This window comes from Idiotropiscis lumnitzeri, chromosome 13, assembly GCF_059441095.1.
Source record: "Idiotropiscis lumnitzeri isolate Australia: NSW breed Sydney's pygmy pipehorse chromosome 13, RoL_Ilum_1.0, whole genome shotgun sequence".
In the NCBI taxonomy this organism is placed as follows: domain Eukaryota; kingdom Metazoa; phylum Chordata; class Actinopteri; order Syngnathiformes; family Syngnathidae; genus Idiotropiscis; species Idiotropiscis lumnitzeri.
The window spans coordinates 6720385-6743886 of record NC_142403.1 but is presented as its reverse complement, the minus strand read 5'-3'; the positions used below and the strand labels follow the sequence as shown (position 1 = coordinate 6743886).

The 23502-nt window shown below is 42.2% G+C and overlaps 1 protein-coding gene across 3 annotated transcripts in view; it reads right to left on the bottom strand.

Moving 5' to 3' along the window:
• Positions 1-3661: 3661 nt before the first annotated feature.
• Positions 3662-23502, bottom strand: part of ttll7 (tubulin tyrosine ligase-like family, member 7) — a 71607-nt gene continuing 51766 nt past the window's right edge. Inside the window, exons 18-23 of one of the 3 annotated variants that reach the window (XM_088313374.1) lie at positions 20215-20295; positions 17668-17828; positions 9725-9898; positions 8300-8406; positions 4636-4739; positions 3662-4398 (exon numbers count right to left, since the gene is read on the bottom strand). In XM_088313374.1, coding sequence (XP_088169500.1) covers positions 4657-4739; positions 8300-8406; positions 9725-9898; positions 17668-17828; positions 20215-20295 — 606 coding nt within the window. In that variant the 3' untranslated portion in view covers positions 3662-4398; positions 4636-4656. The other 2 variants (XM_088313375.1, XM_088313377.1) reach the window with 2 other exon arrangements.

The window sequence follows — 23502 nt, the reverse complement described above, 5'->3', positions numbered from 1 at the left end:
GCGTTCTTGGTAAATAACCTGAGCTCCTGACTGGGAGAGTCTTGTGGCTCCTCAGCGTGCAAGTGTTTATGTGTTGGTTTATGTGTCAGTACGAAACGGGACGCCTACTGAGAGCAAAGATGCTGTAAAACAGGCAACACATATAATTGTACTGCAGCGGGTGTCACTGAACGTGTCCCTTGGTGAATGCACATAAGGCACACAAATGTCAGCGCAGCCAAGCTGCAGGTTATGTGAAGCCTTAAAAAATACTAACTAGTATTGCCCTCAGTGGAGCGCATTGTTCTGCCAAGATTGGGTCAAACTGAACAAAAGTACAATTGAAAATAAATAAATAAAAATGCACAGAGTGCAGTGTGCTCGTCAGACCACGTGGCGGGCAGAAGTCGCTGCAACGAGCAGCATGTACTCTGACAAGAATTGTGCGGGATATAGCAATATATCTTTTTTTCCCCCCCTCCCATTATTTTTACTCGAAAGGCAAAAGGAGGAAATAAATTTCTCGTACGGAAGCAAAGGGGAAAAAAATGGACCTCTGAATTTTAGGATGTTGTCCATTCATGTCATTTTATGCATTTTAATTTTATTTAGTTTTTCATTTTCTTTCAATTATTCTCGATTTATTTTCATATGTCTCTTATCCTGTTGCCTGTCGTCTGCGATGGGGTCGCCGATTTTACAGTATTTGATCTTGTTTTCAATTTTGGACATTTTTCATTTGGGCTTTTATTTCAAACTGCTTCCCTGTAGCATTGTTTGCTTTTTGTTTTTCCTTAATACCTTTAAGATTACTCCTGCATTTGGGTCGACCTGGGTTTTTTGCATGCACTGTGACTTCGGTGAACCATTGTATGAAATGTAGCAGTCCATATACAAACAGGCTTTGTTGGGTTTCTGGAAAAATAACTTAAAATGTAAGCATTAGAGTAACTACACACACCCACACACACCTACATCTGCGTGTGCAAGTGCACACACACTCACACACACACGACACAATGGGTTGCAGATTTACACTTGTAGACCATAAGCGTGTGTAGCCCATTTTGTGGGGTGCTGAAGCACCACAAAATTAATCACACAATACCATCTAGCTAATTGACTGATTTCCCATTATCATTGAAATGGGTGTGTGTAAATTGTTTTTTCAGCAGTAACATGCAAAACCTCCGACACCCTCCACCGACCGAATGCCCCCCTAACGGATGTACTGTGGTGTCAAAACTGTCAGCATCTCAAAACCTTTCATCCTAGAATCCTGTTGGAGACTTGCAGTTATAACTACAGAAAAAAATCACAGTGCTCTTTTCCTTTCATTTCAATGGAAAATGGTGGAATCCAGACCTCCAACCCTCCTAAAAAAGAGAATGAGGCAATTTTGGGAATCTGACCAACTGTGACTTGGATGGAGCGGGATTCTGTGTACCTACTTCCTCACCTTATCGCAACCATTCACCTCTCACACAGCTCCCAAGCCGGAGAGGTTGGCTTCGGCCCCTAAAACTGGGTCATGTGGGTCTTACTCAGTGGCGAGGTGGTTGGGATAAAAAAAATAAAATAAAAAATGTAGCTAAAGCGGTTGTGGTTTGTGGCTCAGGAGAGTGAGGAGTGGAAAGGTCAGGACAGAACAGCGCAGCCCCGTTGCTGGGGGACATATTTTTTGGACAGCATGCCAGGCTCATAGAGCCAAACTGTCAGTCTCTGATCTGCACGGGTCGAGGCCAAAGTTGAGGCTGGAGAACCTCAAGGTCGTGGCCTGCACCTCTTCTGCTGACAGGAAGTGAGAAGTAGGCAGCGGAAAGGGGGCTTGGTAAGAAGGAATTGGGTGTTTTTCTTCCATGCCGGCCTGTGTTTATACAAGCCATACACAAGTGTGCATCTCTCGTTTGTGACTACTAGGGAACTGGTAATTGGTGTCAAGGAAGTATGTTGAAGTGATATATCTTAACTGTTCTATGATCTCTGTAAGTTGGGAAGGAGCTAAGTCGAACCTGTGTCATTAACGGCTGTAACAGATCGGCTTTGCGATGTGTGTTTTTGCTCTGCTGGGTGGCTATTAAAAACTTTGAGCTAACAAACAAGGTCGGTCTAAGGATAAGGGTTTTAATCTGCAAAGCATTTAGAGTTACAATCTATGTATGAAAAGTGCTTTATAAATGAAGTTTTGATTGATAGAGTTATACTCCATAGAAAATGGACGGGTAGATTGCAGTGGTGTAGAATTGCAATGAATAATATTGAGAGCTATTTATGTGCTTCAGAGGAAAAAATATTAGTGTCATCATCAACACCGCTCATCTTGTACAGGGTCGCGGTGGTGGTGGATGCTGGAGCCCATTCCAGCTGACTTTAAGCGTAAGGCACACGACACCCTGAAATGGTCGCCAGCCAGTCGCAGAGGACACACAGACACCGTCACACAGATACCGTCACTGAGTGGGAACCGATCCGATGCTGCCCGCACAAGTCAGGTGAGTGTACCACTACACCATCAGTGACCTAAATATTAGTTCATGATAGTTCAAGGAAAATATTGAGAATACAAAAAAATAAAATAAAATACTAAAAATAATTTGCGAATATTGTGAGAAATAAGTTTTAATGTCATGAAAAGAGGGATCATATTTTTTAAGACATATTGGTAGAATAGAGTTAAACGTGCTTTGTCAAATGAATATAAGATAACTTTTTTTTAAGTGATGTAAAAATACTTGAAAATCAAGCAAACCCAACAGAGTAAATTCTTTCCTTGGGATTCCTTTTTTATTCAATTTATTATTGTGGCTATTTACAATAGTGGTGTGGAACTGCACTGAAACATTCGAAGAGACAGTTCCTACAATTTGGTTTACCTATTAAGACCACTAAGCAAAATATTTTTGACTCCAGGAGATGAAGCAGTTGATTTGTTGAAACCTTTTATTGCTCCGTAGCATTAAAAATCCCATTCCTCCATTGAAAAAGTTGTCTTTAAAATAACGCATATGCAGTATACAGCAAAAAAAAAAATAATCATGATTTGGCACTGTAAACCGATGTATAAGGGGGAGTTATTTTTTTATCATTTGAAACAACTTTGCTACTGTCTAGTTTTTGGCACACCAAATTAGTCTTGACGTTGTAGCATCTGATGGGTTCGTGCACAGAGCCACTAAACTACTTCACATATAACACCACTCCTCTCCCAAACAACTCATAATCTTTTTTTTTACTCTACTTCACTGTCCTTCACAAGTCCTGTGGTGGTTCGTGAAGTATTAACCTTAACACAAATGAAGTAGATGAGCTTTTTACTGGCACGTCCATGCGTTCAGTGTTTGGGCTAAAGGTCCAAATCATTCAATGTGCTGCACATAAACAATCCAGACGTGATACTTGATCATCTTCAGCTGTACTCACTAATGACATTTTAAAGGGAAGTGTCCAAACAACCAAACACAACTTCAAGTATAGTCCCAATGTAACACCTCTGTCTCACAGGCAAAAAAGAAACAGACATGCATACACTTCTGCAATGTGCACCCATTAGCAATGTTCTCTGCAAAGAGCATATTTGGAACTAAGTGCTCTGCAAGATGTTTGGCTTGTCATGTTCTCTACATGGTAACACACTTACATTCTAAACATTGTTTGAAAAAATCTGCACTTAATATCCCACAAGTAAGCTGTGAATAATTTTTTATGTAATGGAGGGGTCACTTGTGTAAACTCGGTCATAAATTATTCGAAACATAAATGCTCTGACAGAAGTTATAAAATAAGTTAACATTTCTTGAGAATACAGAAAGAAAACATTTAAAACACAGAGCAAAAATAAGCTTTGTGGTTATCATTCCATAGCTTCATTCTGCGTCAGCATTCACTGCATTCATGAAACATCTGACAAAATAAATAAGTAAAGAAATAAATAAATCCTTGCATTGGTAAATATTTCTTATTCTTTTCTTTTACAGTACCATGTGTTTGAGCTGGACAGTGAGTCGTTAAAACAGAGCAATTACAATGTGAGCGGAGGGACAAGTCCACTGTCTTATGTTATTGGAGGTGAAGGTAAAAGTTAAGAGGGTTCTGATGGCAGCGCCAACGTTAAACGACACGTTGGCTGTCCCAAATCCCAAGTCTAACTCAGGGCAAGAGGCCACGATGGAGAGTCCATCAGATGTCCAAAACCGTTAAAAGTTAAGGACCTTACTGGGAATTTGTCTGGAAGAAAGTCAAAGGAAGCAGACTGAGGTCAAAATGTGAAGGTCTCCAAAACCAGCTTTGCCACAGTGACCTCAGAAGTGTCCCATTCTGGCGGCAAAAAGGCTGCGTGAGCGCGGCGCGGCTGAGGAGATGCGGCCAAAGCTGGACGAAGGCCACTTCATGATGAACTGGGAGGTCACTGGCAGGAGATACCTGGACAGACGGAGGGATGGAGGGACAAGGGGAAAGGACATGAACATTATGAGAGGATTCGCGATACGAGGAGTCACGCTTTAGAGGTCAGGATGCTCAAAACTGACATCAACCCATCATTATTACAAATCTTCTACATCTACACTATTGTGCTTGAGTGCATTTGAAATTTTACGGAGAGAGACATTTTGACTTGCACGCATAATTTCCTACATATCATGAACGAAAAATCCTCACCTATCAGTCCGCGGCTGGACGTCAGTTCCTTTCTAAGACTTTCCTATGACACCTTCCACCGAGACAGAGCAGTGAGGCAGCTCCTGCTAACAGCGTTCCAGTACCTGAGAATGAGACCAGCGTCAGGTTGAGATAAGAGTCAGGAGGGCCTGAACCTTCCCGCCATCCTCCTCAGTTACTGGAAATGAGTCAGATATGGTTGTCAAAGCAATGTCAGATGAGATGATTAAATCCCGGCTATGGTTCGCTGAAGGTTATTCCAAATGTCAGGGTAGTCAGACAACACGAGACAGTGGCGAGGTGGAATTCTTCCAGACGCATCATTTGGAAGAATGCCTCACATTTGATATCACACTTGATATCTGTGACATGTCTGCATCAGCCACCACAAAAGAACCTAAAACCTCATGTAGTTAATGAATTACAATGGTCAATCGAAAGAGTCGCTGTAGTCGCTGTTTCAATGTGTCAGTCTAATCAAACGGGAGCCATTTAGGATTGTGTGGTGAGGAATTATCTTCTTTTAAGATGGTGCAAAGAGAGCGAGCACAATTTTCTCTGGCAGCTCTCTTTCTTTGGAAAATAGCTTTCAGACAAATTAGCTGGGCAGATTCTTCTCATGTCGACCAGGAAAAAAAGAAAGTATGTCGCTGAGAGCGTTCACCACAGCCTCAGACCCAAGAGAGTTACGATGGTTTCAAATTAACTTCACTTAGTCCATCAAGTGTCCTTGAAACAGCTTCAAGTGGGCCGTAGGTATCCCTTCAGCACATCCTCCACTATGATTGGACAGCTCAGTCCAGTTCTTCTTATGAAACAACAAAGTATGTTTTGTGCTTTTGTCATGTGTTATTTTATCATATTTGCGAACTTCCTGCTCATGGTTGCTGGAATTATTTAATCCGTTGAAATCTAAGACAGGCATGTTAATCACGGTCAAATAAAAAAAAAAAAGTCAAATATTGAATACCTATGGGGGTGAGTGTGTGTTCAGTGCTCCATGTCTCCTCTCCTATTCACTTTGAGCTTATTCCGCCCATAGAAAGAATCACAGTAGTGGTAATCGTGCATATCTGACATCCATGCAGCCCTCTGTCACTGCTGGGTACATTTAATTGGAGCCTCATTCGTCATCTTCCAGGTCCATCCTCACTTTGATCACGAAGAAGATCTTGGTAACAACGCTGTGCTGTCTTGAAAGCCGGGGGGAGGCTTGCTCATGCACTTCTGGTTTCATCTATCAGCTGAGACAGAAATCTACTCTCCAGCTCCATTTTTTTACATTCACATTTAAACAGTATGAAGTGACAGGCCTTCCATGCCACTCCACGCAACTGCCACGCCGAATTAAGAGGCCCAACAAATGGATTTACCGTCATGAAAGATAAAGGGGGGCTGCTATGATAGCTGACGCAATCATAGACCAAGTGGTACAAAGCGGCTTGAAGGTTATCTGCGTCCCATATTCGACTCGACACCCCAATTAACCCTAATTATTTCGCAGACAGATGAAGGTTCACAGAAACTAAAACTTTTGTCATCGTGGTAAAAAAAAAAAAATTGTCTTTGGGGCAGAGACATAATTTTGGGCTTAACAAGGAAGTCATTAGTGGATCCATTTGGCCAGTTCCTCTTATCTGCCCACACAGGCTGAAGGACTTTTTCTGAGGCTCACAAGCCTGTTGACACACCTGGTCAGGGTACTCCGCAGGGAAGGATGCTTGAATGAGGAGGCAGGTGTGGTCAACAGCAGACAACTGAAAGACCCCAGCAATAGAATCACTTGGCGGTGTGTGGGGTCTGCAAAAAGTGTTTTTCCCTTCAAGTGTTCGTTCGTGAGTTGAAAGAGTACCATATTTTTTTGGCCATAAGACGCGCTGCATCAAAGGGCGCAACACCAGTTGAGGGTGCTATTTCCGTATTTAATGCATATACAAGGCGCGCCGCCCTACAAGGCGCGAGCTCTGCTGAGTTTTTATGGTTTTCAGCTAGCTGTAGCCAGCTCACCAGGACTCAATCCCTTAAGGGATCGCTGCCAGAGGTATCACCCCAAGTCAATGACAGACGTCCTGAAACTATAAGGAATCACTGCCATTAATAATGGCTCTAATCAATAAAAGGTGTCATGGCAATACGACTCAGCCAATCATATGGCTGTTTAGAGAGATGTGCATGTTGTGCTTTGGGCTTTTTGCAGTCTGTTGTCTAAACCTGGGACGTTTCTTGCTTGCAATAACATAAATGATAAGACAGACTACAACATTGTGGACAGCTGCCCATTTGTCCAGCTTTCTCCTACACCATCACCCAAACACCATAGTCACATAATGTATAAGTCACGGTCAATTAGAAGCATAGATGACTCAGACTTTGTCCAGCAGGGTGTGCTAAGATGCACTCCGAACAGCCCAATGAGTAAAAGGGCTGATGGTCGAGAGTGATGCTCAGTCCATATAATGGGCGCGTCGCTTTACAAGGCGCCTCGTTTGTTTTGGGGAAGATTTGGGACTTTAATGTGCGCCCTATGGTCCGGAAAATACGGTAATTGACTGATTAACCAATCAGGAGAGATCTCTTAGGCTCTATTTACACTAGAGCGTGCTTACAAGTGGCAAGTTTCCATTTTGAAGCTCTTGACTATTTGAGCTCTATTTCCATTGACAGGCGCAAATGCGCTGGGCATGAAAACAAATTTTTGAGCAGGGACAATTCTAGTATACTATGTTTGGCAATTTGGCAGACCTCACTACGCCTTACTATTACTATTACTACTATTCCATGAAAATTTGGTGACAGAGTTGACTAGACTTTAGCCCAGGTCCAGCTCAGCTCAGTTCCAGCCTGATTGTACCCCGATGCATGAAACAAGGTCCTTAAAGGCGCTCTTGATGAGTTTCGTGAAACACCTAAACCAGAGCAGAGAGTGTGAGACAGGCTCTGTCTCAGGTCCAACATCAATAACTTTAAAAATGAACACAAAAAAAAGAAAATTAGGGGAAATATTTTTGTTTTCCAAATGCCGAGGCAACAATCCAGGTGACTTTTGGAATTCAATCCATGATTATTTGTGTTTCCCCCAAGCCTTTAAAAAACAGTCTCATATAAAATATGTGACAGACAAACAAGGCAAGTCAAACAACAACAAACGCAAACAATATATAGACATGTCATCCATAAAAGCTCAGACAAACTGTACCTGGAAAGTGTATGTTTGGTAGAAATAGTTGGCGGTCAGCTCAGTAACACAAACACTTTTTATTAATCCTATTGATGTGGTGCAAAGTGAGGCCTTTATATCAAATGCACTCAGGCAAAGAAGCATTGAGTGAAAAGCTCAGTTTTAGCATGAGGCAGCAGGGTGACACACAGCAAGCCAGGCCTAAAGGTTGCAGCATCGACAAACTCCAAACACGTCTGAATATGCCTTCCTCTTCTTCCCTTCAAACACATTTTGGAATTGATTTTGAAACACTGCTTTAATTCCGAAAGGACCAACATTTCAATGCAACAGAGAGGAAGGAGAGGAAAACATGCTAGACTATTGTTGCTGAGGGGCAGGTGGACCCAAGTGTACATTCTAGCAGTGACAAGCAGAAGGAAGTGATCAAGGGACGGTGCCGGAAGATGAGGGTTGGGGTTTAGCACAACTAAACCAAGCAGAGACCTGCATTGGGGGGCGAAGAGACGGAGGAAGAGGAGGAAGAAGAAGCGGCAGCGACAGCAGCAGAGGTGGAGCCATTGGTAGAGGCTGGTCCAGCAGCAAATGGTTCGCTTTTTTTTTTCCCAACATAAACATATATAAACAGAAGAAATCAGGAGAGACAAGCACATGCATGCTTGAATAGACTCTGAAGGTTACACCTACAGTGCAAAAACAGAGATACACCAGCACATTCTTTTCATGCGTTCCTGTGTTATTAAATGCCATTAATTTATTGATAATTTACATGAGAAAAAAAAAACAAGCAGCAATATTTGAGTATTCAAGCCTTCAGTGGTTCTTCAATCCGTGGTATGAACACAAGGCTCACACTGTTCTTGAGTTTTTACACTCTAGGTGCTAAGTGATAGCCTGTTAAAATATGTGTGAGAGTTATGAATCATGTAAAACGAGGCCCCGGGAAAAGAGAAGCTCTTGCTCTCATAGGGTCATTTGCTACACAGGCTCATCTGGGCTCTAATTGAATTAAGCAAGCCTCGGGGGGGCCCGGGCTAACCTGAGCACTAATCTGTGGACCATTTTTTCCTATTAACAACACACTCATCCTCCCCACTCCCTGCTCTCTCCTGTGTGCTGGCCCAAAGCATATGCGCTTTAAAAGTTCACTCACTAAACCTGAGCGGCTGCGTTCCTGCAGGGATCAACCTGAAAGAGGATGATTTTTGGTGGCCTGTATTAAATCCTTATTTGGTTTTTGTGATGGAGATGATGGCTCAGAGGCTTTTTGAATGACAAGAAGATCCAAGTAAATTAAAAATGTTCACTACTTTTTTTAAACATATTATATGGACTGTATATAAATATATCACTGGCGTCGGGATTAAACCTCAAAAGTCACAGTTGGGGAAATTTTATATTTCTTCAAAAATGTATAGTATTGGTCAAGCTACATGCATGTGTGTTATTTTTACACATTTTGACCAATCTAAAGGGTTGAAGACGGTTTGCTCTCTTTGACAATTAAATGCTAGTGGTTGAGCAAACTTGCTATTATTAGAGTGTCCTGAAAAGAGACCATTTTTTTAGACAAAATGTTTTGGCCCTGACGCTATACTATACATAGATCTCTTCCTGTAACATTGCATGCTCTGTACATACTCTCAAAGGCTAAGCTCTGATCAAAGCGGGCATTTAGAATAATGGTCTTTCCAGAAGTAAAGCGTTAGCATCCTGTGCCAGGATTTTCGCAACCTGAGAGCAACTAGTAGATTAGACTTTTTAAATCCTGCCCTATCGAATGTATCCTTAAAATGAACCGGCCACCCAGATGGCTAACATACTCAACAGTACATAGGAATCATTATACAAACATTTTTTAAATAAAATTCACAGGGATGTTTTCACAAAAAAACATTTTTTTTTCCTCACCTGGTGTCATCCCATTCTGGGCTCAGCCCAGTCAAAGAGCCCCGGGACTCAGAGACAAACTTGTAGACGACTAATAAACAGTCTCGGCACAGCTGCACCAGCCTGCGGCAACATTGCAGCTCCTGAGGCGAAACCACCTCACTGCTCTTACTGAAGATGCTCTCCCATGATGAACTAGGGACAAACAAACACAGTTGAGTTAACAGCTATTATGTCAAATTTAAAATTCCCAGAAATGACATGACATAGCCATTGTTTTTTTGGCAGTTCTGTATTGATCCGGTCAACAAAAATGAGAACAAGTTCCTGTGAGAAACAGGGGACTACGTCCCCAAAAAATACATGCGGTTGTGTTCGAAACATAGCTCACCATTGATGGGACATTGTTATTTCCTAGGAAGGTTGTAGAGGGGTAGAATCAAGTTTTGCATATCAATAATTAGATTCAATCATCCTTAATAATTATTTTGAAAAACAACAAAGTTTATGTTAAGTCAAAAAGGCTGTCTTGATAATAAAAGGTTGTCCTTTACTTTCTTTTTAACTTGCACTGACAACAAAGTATTAGCCATAAACAGTTTGTCACTTTAAAATTAAGCGGCGTTGTCGGCATTTTCTGAAAGTAACGTAATGAATAACTTGTTAACTTTAACGTAGTTACTTATAAAATTGGGTAATCAAAAAAGAAACCAAGTTCCTTTTAAAATCAAGTAATTAGTAAACTAAGGTACTTTTGCAGCATAATTGCGGCATCACTGGTGTACACTATGTAGTATGTATCTGCTCTGTGACTGACAAGCAATCACTCCAGGTTGTACTAACGCTCGCTAACATCAGCTGTTGTAGAGTCAGCAGTTCATCCAATGTGTGGGTTGGTCAGACGGGGAAGGCCCCTTTGCGTTGCAGCAGCACAATGTTAGTTCGCTTGGATGAGTTTGGTGTGGAAGAGCCCAATCAAACCCATTGAGATTAACTAGGATGGATGTCGTGATTCCAACAAATAAATTCCATCTTAACCAAAGACTTCCCAGAAATGTGAATGTTCATTTAGTTGGAAATGGAGGCCAGCGAGCCAACTCCTTTTTCACTTCCAGTTGGTGTTATGGGCAGCTGTCCCGCAACTTTTGTCCATATACTTTTTGGAATATACAGTCTGTAGCTTCAAAAGAGTTGTATCATTGTGAATATACGTGTGACTTCTGTCAGCAGATGTGCAGGATGGCAGACGGACACAAAAAAGAAGGGTGAAATAAATCCGAGTACAGTTAACCCCCTTTAAACCCCGGACATACCCCTGACTGAGAGAGCGCTTCAACAACGAAGCTACACAACCCTGGGTGGTACGTTTGATGTCAGCCCTCTTTCACTCCTTAGGGGGGTGGGAGCTGCCTCCTCTGAAAGGCTTCAAAACTATTCCATTCCCCACCTCTTAAACATTTTCAAAGCTTGTTGAATTCATCGCCCACAATGCAGCTGGGCTGTTTGATTGATGCTAAGTCCCTTAGATAAAGTATCAAACAACAGTCAACGAAGAGCAGGGCGGAGGGGTTGCACTTGGATTTGGAACAGGCTTTTGCGGTGCTCTTCTTTACTGTAGCTGCGTGACACCAGGGCCCCCTGGCGGGTCCAACCATGTTGGGGCCATGACCCGCTGTTAGGAGATGCTGCATGGACAATATGCAAGCGAGCTAGCTGGATAAAGCAAAGCATGCTGTGATCACACAAAAGCTCTATGAGGCGCAGCTGCTGGTGGTAGCTGAGGCTAAGCTAATCCTTGTGGGTCGCTGGGCTGAAAAATCTCTCTTGGACCATTTTTTATGATGTCTCACTTCTAATGACAGCATCAGCTTTTGGAATGTGCTTGCTATCTTCCTTGCTCTTCCGAAATCTGGCAAGGCACAGGAAGAGAAACAGCGGGTAACAACTTTTAATTGAAAACTAAACTATCATAAAACAACCCAAAAAAACTTTTTTTTTTTAATTGAATACTGCAAAAAAAGGGTATTTTTGTTTCACACACCTACAACTTTTACAAGTCTGACAAGTCAACGTTTGAGAACGTTTTTCACTGTGATTGATAATAAAGCATTGTTTCTATGTAAATGGTCATGCGATATTTAAAAAAAGCATTGAGGGACCAATGTATCGTTCTCCAGCAAAGTTTACAGCACAGTATTTAGCACAGGTGAACCGATAGAATTAAAATATAGTGGAAGCGTTAGTAGTTGAATACAAAATATGGAACTATTATTCATTCCTATACTTGAGACCCATTAAACATGTGGGCTAATATATAAACCCCCCAAATTCAGTATGTCAAAAGTTCAATACAATAAACTACTGGTATCGCAATCTAACCACCTAATTCATTAAAACACAAGTGAAGGCTTCCTGAGCCTTTAATGGTCTCAATTCTGGTCCAATGGCCGCCAAAATCTGACTTGACCGTAAACTCAAGAGGGTGGTTGTTCTAAGACCTCAGCATCCAAGCATGTCTTCTTTTCCTTTCGGCTTATTCCGTTATTCCATCAAAGTCTAACTTCTGGATCCTCCGCTATAGCGACAACTTCCCTCATGTCTTCCGTCACTACATTCAGCAACCTTCTCTAAGGTCTTCCCTTTGCTCTTTCGCGGCATCTCCATTCTCATCCCCCTTCTACCGATATGTTCACTATCTGTCCTCTGGATGTGTCCAAACCATCAAATTGTGTGCACTCTTACATTTTTCCCAAAACACCAAACCTTGCTTGTCCCTGTGATGAGTTTATTTCTAATCCTCTCCATCCTGGTCACTCTGAAAGAAAACCTCAACATCCTATCCATGACCTCCAGCTCTGTGGCACACGGGCAAATGATCGGGAGGTGCAAGGCGGGCTCCAATTAGATATCACACACACGGTCGGCTTCATCATCAGAAAGGGCAGTTTACATGCAAAGGTCATGCACGAACTCCAGTGAGTCAAATTTTTGCTTCCGCAATGTTCAAGCACTCGGGTATACGCTCCATACCGCCTTGATTTTGATCCGAATAAGGGACGCTATACGCGCATTGGAAAGCAATATGTTCCATCACAATGGCGCACAAAGGCACAAACACCCCATTACACTCATATTTAATGGCGGAAAGTCTGGCAAAATACCAAAAGAAGAGAAGAATTCTATTAAACTCATCTAGGAAAGGTGCTAGATGCTTCCATACTTCCACAGGTATGTTATTGGGATCAACCCCCTTTCCATTTTACTTCATTTAGGGCCTTTCTAACTGGTTCTTCATTACCTATCATTATTACTTGCTGGGCCAGCAAAATTGCCTCCTCTACTCTCCATTCACTCTCAATTCCCACATTCATCAACTCCGCAAAATATTAGATCCATATATATCAGAATCAGAATCAGAAATCCCTTTATTGTCATTGTACTCAAGTGTGCAACGAGATTAGAGAGCTCCCCTCTCCAGTGCAATACAACAATAATTCAGATAAATATATAAATTAGATAAATAAGAGAATAGTTAGTGCAATGGGAAATAATACTGAGTAGGATATATAAAAACACATCACGTTGCTGTTCTGCAAGGTAGGGGTGGTCGTGTGTGTGTGTGTGTGAGAGTTTAGAATAGAGATGGCTCTTGGAAAGAAACTGTTTCTCAGTCTATTGGTCCTTGATTTGATGCACCTGTAGCGCCTGCCAGAGGGCATCAGGTCGAACAGGTGTGAGTTTGGGTGGGTATTGTCTTTGACGATGTTGAGAGCCCTTCTGAGGCACCGGGTGGTGGAGATGTCCGACAGTAATCCTTTGCGCTGTTTTGACTGTCCTCTGGAGCCTCACTCTGTCCGCCTCAGTGCAGCCGCTGTACCAGGTGGAGACACAGTACGTCAACAGGCTCTCGATGGACGAGTGGTAGAAGGCCAGCAGCAGCTTCCTGTCCAGGTTGAATTTCCTGAGGACTCTCAGGAAGTGCAGACGCTGGTGGACCTTCTTTACCAGTGCTGTGGTGTTGTGTGTCCAAGAAAGGTTATCAGAGATCTGTACTCCCAGGAACTTGAACATGTGGACCCTCTCCACACACACGCCTTCGATGCAGAGGGGGGGCGGCACCGTCTTGTTCCTCCTGAAGTCGATGACGATCTCCTTTGTTTTTGCAATGTTGAGTTGCAGTCTGTTGTCCTCGCACCCAGCCGTCAGTCTCTGGACCTCCTCTCTGTAGGCTGTCTCGTCACCTTCTTGTCGTGTCGTCAGCAAACTTGACGATGGTGTTGTTACCGTGGGCCGGGCTGCAGTCGTAGGTGTAGAGGGCGTATAGGAGAGGGCTCAGCACGCATCCTTGAGGGGAACCGGTGCTCAGCGTACGGGTGGAGGACGTGTAGGGGCCGAGCAACACAGTCTGGGGTCTGTTGGTCAGAAAGTCCTTAATCCAGATGCGTGTGAGGGCAGGGAGGCCGAGAATGTCCAGTTTGGCGACGAGGATGTCCGGGATGATTGTGTTGAATGCCGAGCTGTAGTCCACAAAGAGCATCCTGGCATAGCTCTGCTGTTATTCCAGGTGGCCCAGCACAACATGCAGAGCAGTGTCGATGGCGTCCTCAGTGGATCTGTTAGCCCGGTATGCAAACTGGTAGGGGTCCAGAGTGGGAGGAAGGCAGTCCCTGATGTGCTGGAGAACCAGCCTCTCGAAGCACTTCATGATGACTGGTGTGAGAGCAACAGGACGGTAGTCATTCAGGAGGACGGCGGGTGACTTTTTGGGGACAGGAATAATGGGGGAAGTTTTCAAGCAGGAGGGGATGACTGCTTGAGCCAGGGAGCGGTTGAAGACCCTGCAGAAAACATGTGACAGTTGGTGGGCACATGCTCTGAGGACCTTGCCTGGTATTCCGTCGGGTCCAGTAGCTTTCCTGGGGTCAATAGCCAGGAGCGCGCGCCTCACATCGTGTTCCTCTACGGTGAGTGGGGGGGAGTTGAGGCATGAAGTGCGGGGGTGTGACGGTTGGGACGAGTCAAGGCGAGCGAAGAAGCAGTTAAGCTCCTATGCCAGCGATGCACTCGGGTCTACAGAGGTCGTGCTGCTGCCTCGGAAGTTGGTGATGCTCCGCGGACCTGGCTGGACATCCAGGGCTTCGCATTTGGGAAGGTCCGTATGGTCCTGTATAGGGACACAGTTTCCATGCAGAACATTATGTAGTCCAGTACACAATGCGTGTAGACATCAAGGTCCTGATATAGCTACAGGCCCTGCACCTAAGCACATTAAGACAAAATTGAGTGGAAGGAAAACGTTTGGTGAAAAAGATGACAAACAACACTGATCACATACGCTGCCATCCAAACAACGTCTTGTTCAGGTACAATGCCAAGCAACATGTTACAACAACATGGCTTCGTGGTAAAAGAATGCAAGTACTAGGATGGCCTGCCAGCAGCAGCCAGGACTTTTTTCTCATTGAAAATGCGTGGCACATTATGGAGCACAAAATATGACAATGGAAACACCGGACCGTTGAGCGACTGAAGTTGTACATCAAGCAATAATGGGACAAAATTCCAGCTACAATGCTGGGTGTTGTTAAAAGGAAATATGGTCGAACACAGTGCTAAACAGGCCCTTGTTTCAACTTTTTAAAAATGTGTTGCAGGCATCAAATTCAAAATGAGTGAATATTTGCTAAATAAAGTTTGTCCCCTTCAAACATTAAATACCAACTTTGTAGTGTATTCAATTGAATAAATGTTGAAAATTATTTGTATTGTACTCATAATTGTACTTATATGCTTAGTATAATTGAATCCTGCTTACACAATGTCCCGACTTCATTGAAATTGGGGTGCGAGGGTTTGAACTAATGTAACAAGATTATTACCTGTTTGCAAAACTGTTCTCAAAGTTTTTACACGAATGTTCTTGTTTGTAAACATACCCCAGGTTCCACTCTTTTTTTGCATCCACCTCGTCTGAAAATAAATGTGCCCTGAGAACTGTCCATGTCGTGTCACAATGAGGGGTTGTGAGAACAGCATAAGATGTTAGAAGAGCTAATGTGATGGCAAACTTCTACTGCATCGACTATATATATATATTTGTGTGTGTGTGCTCCTTGTTTTCCTACACATAAAGGACGTGAACCTGTGGGTTGTCCTTGCAGTGACTCTATGCTATGTCAAAGCAACAAAGATGATAAAAATACATTTCAGGAAAAACATTTCAGTAGGCCATCAGAGCCTCCAATAACAAGCTAGAACTAAAAGGCCATCAATCACTTTCTTTGCGAGGCGAACACTGAATTTTTATTCTTTTTTTTTTTGCTCTTACCTGTGAATGTCTCTCATAGCACAGCCCTTAATATGCACTCCATTTCCACAGAGTAACATGTTTGTTTCTTTTTTTTTTTCAGGAAAATACAAAAGGGTTTGATCGGGTTCGTCAGTCACCTCCTGCCATCTCGTGTTGTTCCATAAACAAGTTGAAAAAAAATAATCAACTGATGCTGCCATAAATCAAACTCGAGCATTGACGAATAATGGCACCCGAGCATGGACAGAGATAAAAGTTTCGTTGGAAGTATTTTGGAGTGGCTTGTTTTGGCTATTTTTCAGTTTTGAGGCAGTGCAAGGCTTTATCTATTTTGCACATTTCATAGACAAAACCTTAAAGCAATTACAAACACAAAAGCTAATGACATTGAGAAGCAAAGCGGAGAAAACAGAAGCAGCTTACCAGAATTACAAAAAGAATATATATCCACAACATTATTAGACAAGTTTACAAACATGTAAAACATTTAAAAAAAAATAAAAGTAGTTTTCAAATATTACTAAAAGGGGGTGCTCGTGAACAAGCATTTTTCACAGCCTCAAGCTTCAAGTTACGGTTTCCAGCCTTGAAAATTTGATGGAGACTCTCAAGGAACGGTGCGAGGACATGCACGTGCGAATGCGGCGCAGAAATATTCCGATGGATAGCAGGCAAAGAAGAACTGCCGAATTCCACCTCCCAAACTGCAAACGCTAAAGTTGTCTGAGAGGTCCCACATGTAAAACTAGATCATGCACACCGCACATTTGCCACCAGGAATCCAACCGACCGAGCGAAACTATGAATGATTGTCACGATTGTCGTTGATACAAATCTGTCTCGGAGGTCTACAGACAATTCCTTTGACTTTGTGTTTGGTTTGTGCTCCATACATAGACAGGCGTGAGCCTTTCCAAATCATGTCCAATCAACTGAATTTACCACAGGTACACTCCATTTAACCCGTAGTAACCTCTTAAGAATGATCAGTGGAAAACATGATGCACCTGAGCTCAATTTTGAGCTTCATGGTAAAGGCTGTCAATAAATTTGTACACGTGACTTTATTTCTTAGGTTTTCATTTTTAATACATTAGCCAAAACAACAAAAACGTTTTCACGTTGTCATGGGGTATTGTGTGTAGGATTTTGAAGGGATAAAAGAGGGCTGTAGCATAAAATATGGAAAAAGTGAAAGATGCTGACGCTTGTGATGGTGCTGCTGGTTGGCCCAGTGCAACATTACAATTGGTTTATATGCAATTTGGTCTCCATAATCAGAACGAACTTGAGACCCCTCATGGTGTTGGAACATTTTACGCGGCACGATCACTGCAGTCTTTAATAGTCCATTGATGGTTATAAAAATACAAAAATAACAGAGCATCTTGCAATGAACCCATGCTATCATTTTCTGTGTGAGGAGCACGAGTTCCTCCATCCAATTAAACAGACTGACAGACACATTTTTTTATTTTTTTTATTTTGTAAAATGTGGAAGGGCAGAACAAAGCTCACCTTTGGAAAAAAAAAAATCGTCAGTCAAATTGTTGTGCACAACACGGAACGAACAATCAATCAAGTGACAGTTCATAACTCGAAATACTCATATTAGAAAAGTCAAGGGACCACTGTACTGGCACCGCAAACTTACCTCGTATTGGAGAAGCAGTTCCAGAGCCCCTGGCCATGACTCCAGAGGAGCCGGTTGAATACACGGTTAAAGAGGCGGTATAAGTGCAAGCTTTCCAAATCTGGCTCTTTCCATATCCTCTGTAGTGCTGAGTGCACATTGGTCCTCACAATGTCCAAAACCTGCCAGGGAAAAAATGTTGCCATATAAACTTAGCAATAACAAATGTGTGCCGATACTCTATTTACAGTGCTATTTTGACTGAGTCTCTGCTGATTTATCATCGCCAATATTTAATGGGTTTTGAACAATACGTTGGAATTTCAGGTGAATTTGAGCGTGGTGGCGAGAAGATGTTGCCTCAATTTCTAGCAGACAAACCGGCTGATTTCTTCCGCATTCACACACGCCCTTTTATGTCGGAAGCACCGCTGGCTGCGGCAAACGCAGCAAACAGCTGGTGAAGCTAAAACGAGGATTGAAACATTCTTCGACCTCTGCCTGTTCCCGATCACACAGATTGAGTCCGTTGTGCTGTGTCCTGGACCCTGTCAACTCGTGGCTGAAATCGGGAGTGCCACTTGCGACAAGGGGTCAATTTTTTTTAGAATTAGAATCAGAATCAGAAATCCCTTTATTGTCATTGTACTCAAGTGTGCAACAAGATTAGAGAGCTCCCCTCTCCAGTGCAATACAACAATAATACAGACAAATATATAAATTAGATGAATAAGAGAGTGCAATGGAAAATAATACTGAATAGGGTATATAAAAACACATCACGATGCTGTTCTGCAAGGTAAGGGTGGTCTCGTGTGTGTGTGTGAGAGTTCAGAATAGAGATGGCTCTCGGAAAGAAACTGTTTCTCAGTCTATTGGTCCTCGATTTGATGCATCTGTAGCGCCTGCCAGAGGGCATCAGGTCGAACAGGTGGGAGTTTGGGTGGGTATTGTCTTTGACGATGTTGAGAGCCCTGCTGAGGCACCGGGCGGTGTAGATGTCCGACAGTGAGGGGAGAGGGCAGCCAATAATCCTTTGCGCTGTTTTGACTGTCCTCTGGAGCCTCACTCTGTCCGCCTCAGTGCAGCCGCTGTACCAGGTGGAGACACAGTACGTCAACAGGCTCTCGATGGACGAGTGGTAGAAGGCCAGCAGCAGCATTATATAGTCTGCTGTGGAGGTTAATGGCAAAAAAGTATTGCATGGTGCATCCAGTGGTGAACATTGGCTCGAACTAATTGCTGTAACCACGTCAATCCCTGACAGAATGTGTCAAAATGTGAGGGCACTCGGCCCAGCCTTCCACCTTCCCTTCAACCGACACCTTTTTTTTTTTTGTCCTCCCACTTTCTTCCTTTTTTTTTTATCCACTCCTATCACAGAGCTGTGCTGTGGCTTTTTGGACTTTTGATTCCTTGCTCCTCATTACTGACGTGCCTGTCAGATTCTACGCGCGTGCATGTGTGTTTGCGACACGATGAGACAACATTTGCCTTCAGCAACACAACGCGAGCCAGACATGCATACATGCTGTCAGACAAACTGATAGATGAGTACACACACACAGACATGTTTTGGTATGGTAATCAGATGGCAGAGCGCTGGGCGCTTCATTCCTGACCTCTGCCTGCTTCTCATTAGGCTGTTCCACTTCAAATGAAACATCAGCGTCACCACAAAGCGGAGCGCAGTGGGGGAGAAGGCGGTGGCTGAGAGATGGCATCATTAGGGGCATGCTTACTGAGTGTCGTTTCAAAAGTTTCCCCCCCCTCTTCTAGTTTGTTTACATCCTGTTTCCGTCTTGAATCCCTTAATGGGGAGGTAATGAGCCGGAGTTTGCCTAGGTTTTCATCCCCTCAAATGATTGTAAATGCAAGTTCTATAATATAAATATAAAATAATAATAATATTAAAAGCAAATCAACGTACCTTTAGGGGGTATAATACTTTGGTACCCTTGACATAGCGTAGAAACATACATCACTTTTTTGACTTTTGATTACCTGAAGTCCAATAACTATCCCTCGGCTTTAAATTATTTTAATAAATGGTGGATTGTATGCTAATGACATACAGATTTCAAAATAAATGCTCTCCTTTAAACTGTTTAATAGATTTTGTTAATGTTAGCAACGACGTTGGCAGCAGCATGGTGTCCTAAAGTGTCCTTATCATTTCTGCCATTTCTGTCGGCCTTCTTGTGCGGAGTTTGCCCAAGACTCCACCCCATAGCTCTGAATGTATTAATATGCGCCTTTCTATTGGCTGGTGACCATTGCCTGCATCTCACCCAAAGGCAACTGCAATCGCTCACCCAAGATCCTAACGAGGAAGAGCAGTATAGAAAATTCATGGATGGATGGAACTACTTTATGTAGACTGGCATTAGCAAACGCCATCTTTGCAATCTTTCTCTTCAACCTGGCAGGTTACAACAACCTATTTTGTCATATAATAATATATCCACATAATCAGATGTATAAGTATGTTTTATTTCAGTTTCATTTCTGAAGCATCTTTGCTTCCAAAAGACCCGGAGCAAACAAAATTATACTGTATTCGCCTACCTTCCGTTGTTTTGTGGAGTCCAATTTTACAAGCCAGTAGGAGGCTACTTTTGGTTTATGGTATTTCCAGTTGTCAAGGATCTGTGAACAAAAGAATCAAGTTAAAATGACAAAAAAGTCATATTTAAAGAACAGAATCAAAATATGTACACAACTATGATACTTAAAAAAAACAAAAAGGGAAGTTAACCCAAAAGCTTTCTTCAAAAGAATTTGTTCTATGCGGGCCCATGAGTTGAAACATGGCTCTCTGATTAGTATTGCATTTGTGGAATAAATGTTATGCAATAAAATCCACCCATTTTTTTGTCCATCTCAGGGGCGGACATTTTGCCATTTGCTGTCGACTGAAAATGACATCACAGTTTCTCAGGACTCAGCTAACAACCAATCATGGCTCATCTTAAAAAAAAAACGGCAAGCTGTGATTAGTTGTCATTTGAACCCTGAGCAACAGTGATGTAATTTCCAGTCGACAGAAAGTGACAAAATGTCTGCACCTTGAGATGTCTGAAAACAGGTGGATTTTGCCTCTTAACTCATATTCCACAAGCACTAAATTAATCAGAACGCCATTCTTCGACTAGTGAAGGTGCATAGAACATTTTATTGCAAAGAATTTTATGGGGGTGACTTCCCCTTTAAGTATCTTCATTTTAGAGGGAGCGTAATGCCTTTAAATGCTAGTAGAGCAAAGAAAAAGAAAAAAAAAATCACAGATTAAATTCTTAATTTTCCCATGTGTATGCTTGTTGATTGAAGCAAATGTTGAGTGAAAATGTGCATTCAGTAATGGGAAATTGAAATACATTTCTTTTTCAAATGCACATGCTATGTTGCTTGAGTATGTTTGTTGCTTGCTCTGTTTCAATGAAAACTGTTTGAGCCTTGCCTGGTGAGGTGCATACTCATTTGTCACAGTTATTATAATATGTACAAAAATTACCATCAATTAAAACACAAAAAAATACACTTGATGCAGTGCACCTTTCAGTGGTTGCGACTGCAGCAAAAAGCTCATTTTGAGCGTGTGATAAAGGAGGCCATTAGTCCAACATGCCAACGTTATTAGTGCAATATGCATCTCACTTGAAACCATGGCAAACATCAAATGCCAAAGATTGTTTTCATTTTAACTGAAGATGTGATTTCGCCCTGATGGGGAACACTAAGCCTTACAGCCGTGGGTGCTCATCCGCCTTTCTACGCTATCTGCTTAACAATCAGGTGTAGTGCTAATTGACAGTCCCCATCTCACACACGCAAACTCACGCACAAAAAAAACTACAGTGCGTTTAAGGCCTACTGTATTTCGGGAGCATTAAGACTAGACAAAATGAGCGCATGCTAGAGTGCATGAAATGGCCAGACTGTGTTAGTCCTCCCCTCTCACTTCCGATACGGTTACAAGACAATGACCAATTAAAAACGAGCCAGTCGACATCAATGTCAAAATGATTCCCATTCATAAGATAGATGCAATTTTATGTAAATCCGGATTGGAATGGTTGTCCTCTCTAGTTGCATCCAATTAATAAAGCCATAATTTGAAAACCCTTCATTCATGAATTCAGAGAATTTGATGGAAGTAACTGACTCAGGTTAGTCTGCAAAATGTCATTGTCTTCTAAAGTAAAGACTAAAACGACACAGTTGTTATCCGTGACTCATTATCGGGAAAAAAAAAAAAAAAAAAAACAGTCCCGTGGGTGAGACTGTGGACAACTGTAAAATTATTCTGCCCTCAGTTGCAGAATGCTGAACAGTGGTCAATAATTATTCTTTCCAGCCCTGTTACGTCGATAATGCATATCACAAAGTGGTTGACTCTCGAAGAAATGGCCTCAATCTTCTGTCAAGAAACACAGAATTTCATAGTTTATACCCTCACCCACTATACAGCCCAGAATATGGTCAACAAAAAAAAAACTATAATTAAAAAAAAAAAGGAAATATTATGGGAATCCGTTCAAGAGAACATACTAAGGAATATTTTTGAATTGCTCCTATAGAAATATGGAGTAACTGCCTATTTAAGAAATTGTGTCTATGCGCATGCTATTCAGTGTTTAGAACTTTTTAATTTACACACTACCGCCCAAAACCAAGTTTCTTCTTCTATTACTAGGCACTTTAGATGGGCATAGGTCAGCCATTTTTAAAGCGTTATCGTGCCATTTGGATGACAAAACGCTCACTGGTCAGTCTTGATTAAAGCAGTGGCATGGATCCGATGGTAGAGTGGTTTCCCGTCACAAAGGTTGTGGCTTCCATTCTGAGCTCCAGTGACCATGTCAGAGTGTCCTTGGGCAAGACACTGGATCTCCAGTTAGTTGCTTCTTTAGGCTGTGTCATAAGTAGGTGGGTGAGGAGAGGGGCTTTGAGTACCTTGAAGGTAGGAAAGCACTATACCAATAAAAGCCCATTTAACAGATGATGTTAAGTGTGCTTAACTGTTTTTCTGTGAATACTTTTGACTGAAAAATGTCTGAGACTATTTATTAAGATACATGGGAGATGTTTTATAATGTGAAAAAAATACAAAATGCCTCATTTAAGCAGCTTTTGTCTTTTGAGTTTTTGAGTTATGCTGGTTAGAGATCACTGAGGGTGTATTAGCATCTATGGCCAATTTAGGGTATTCCATTAACCTACCACGCATGTTTTTTGGAATGTGATAAGAAACCGGAGGACCCGGAAGAAACCAACGCATGCACGGGAAGAACATGCAAACTCCATACAGGAAGGCTGGAGTCGGAATCGAACCGTGTGAAGCGGACATGCTAAGCAGTCCACTACTGCACCACCGGCAAAAGTTAAGATGGAGTATTTATTGATTTATTTTTTATTAGTTCCTTTTACAATTTGACCAATTGGCCAAATTTTATTGCTGCTGCTTTTCTAGTCAGGGTTAAAGAGCCCAACATCGGTCTGTGATTTCAGCACCATTGGGACTTTGGTGAGCGGACAGCTGGTTCTGAGGACAGCCATAGCTTTTAACAGGGTCTGAAAATTAGACAGATGGGTGCTTTCATCAGACTCCCAGGCATATTCATTGGACTGAGGTACTGGTGCTTCTCATGGCAATTCAAGGTGAAACTCTGTTTCAATTGTGTGGCAAAAAGAGTGCGCTCATGCTCATGCACAAGTTTGTCTAGATTCAATGCTTATTTGCTTTAATTTTTTTAAAATTCTTTCAGCATTAGGTTATAGTGGATTAACCCTGAAATTCTAATGGACTCCGATTAATAGAAAAGAGCAGTACAATACAACAAGTGGCTGCAAAGG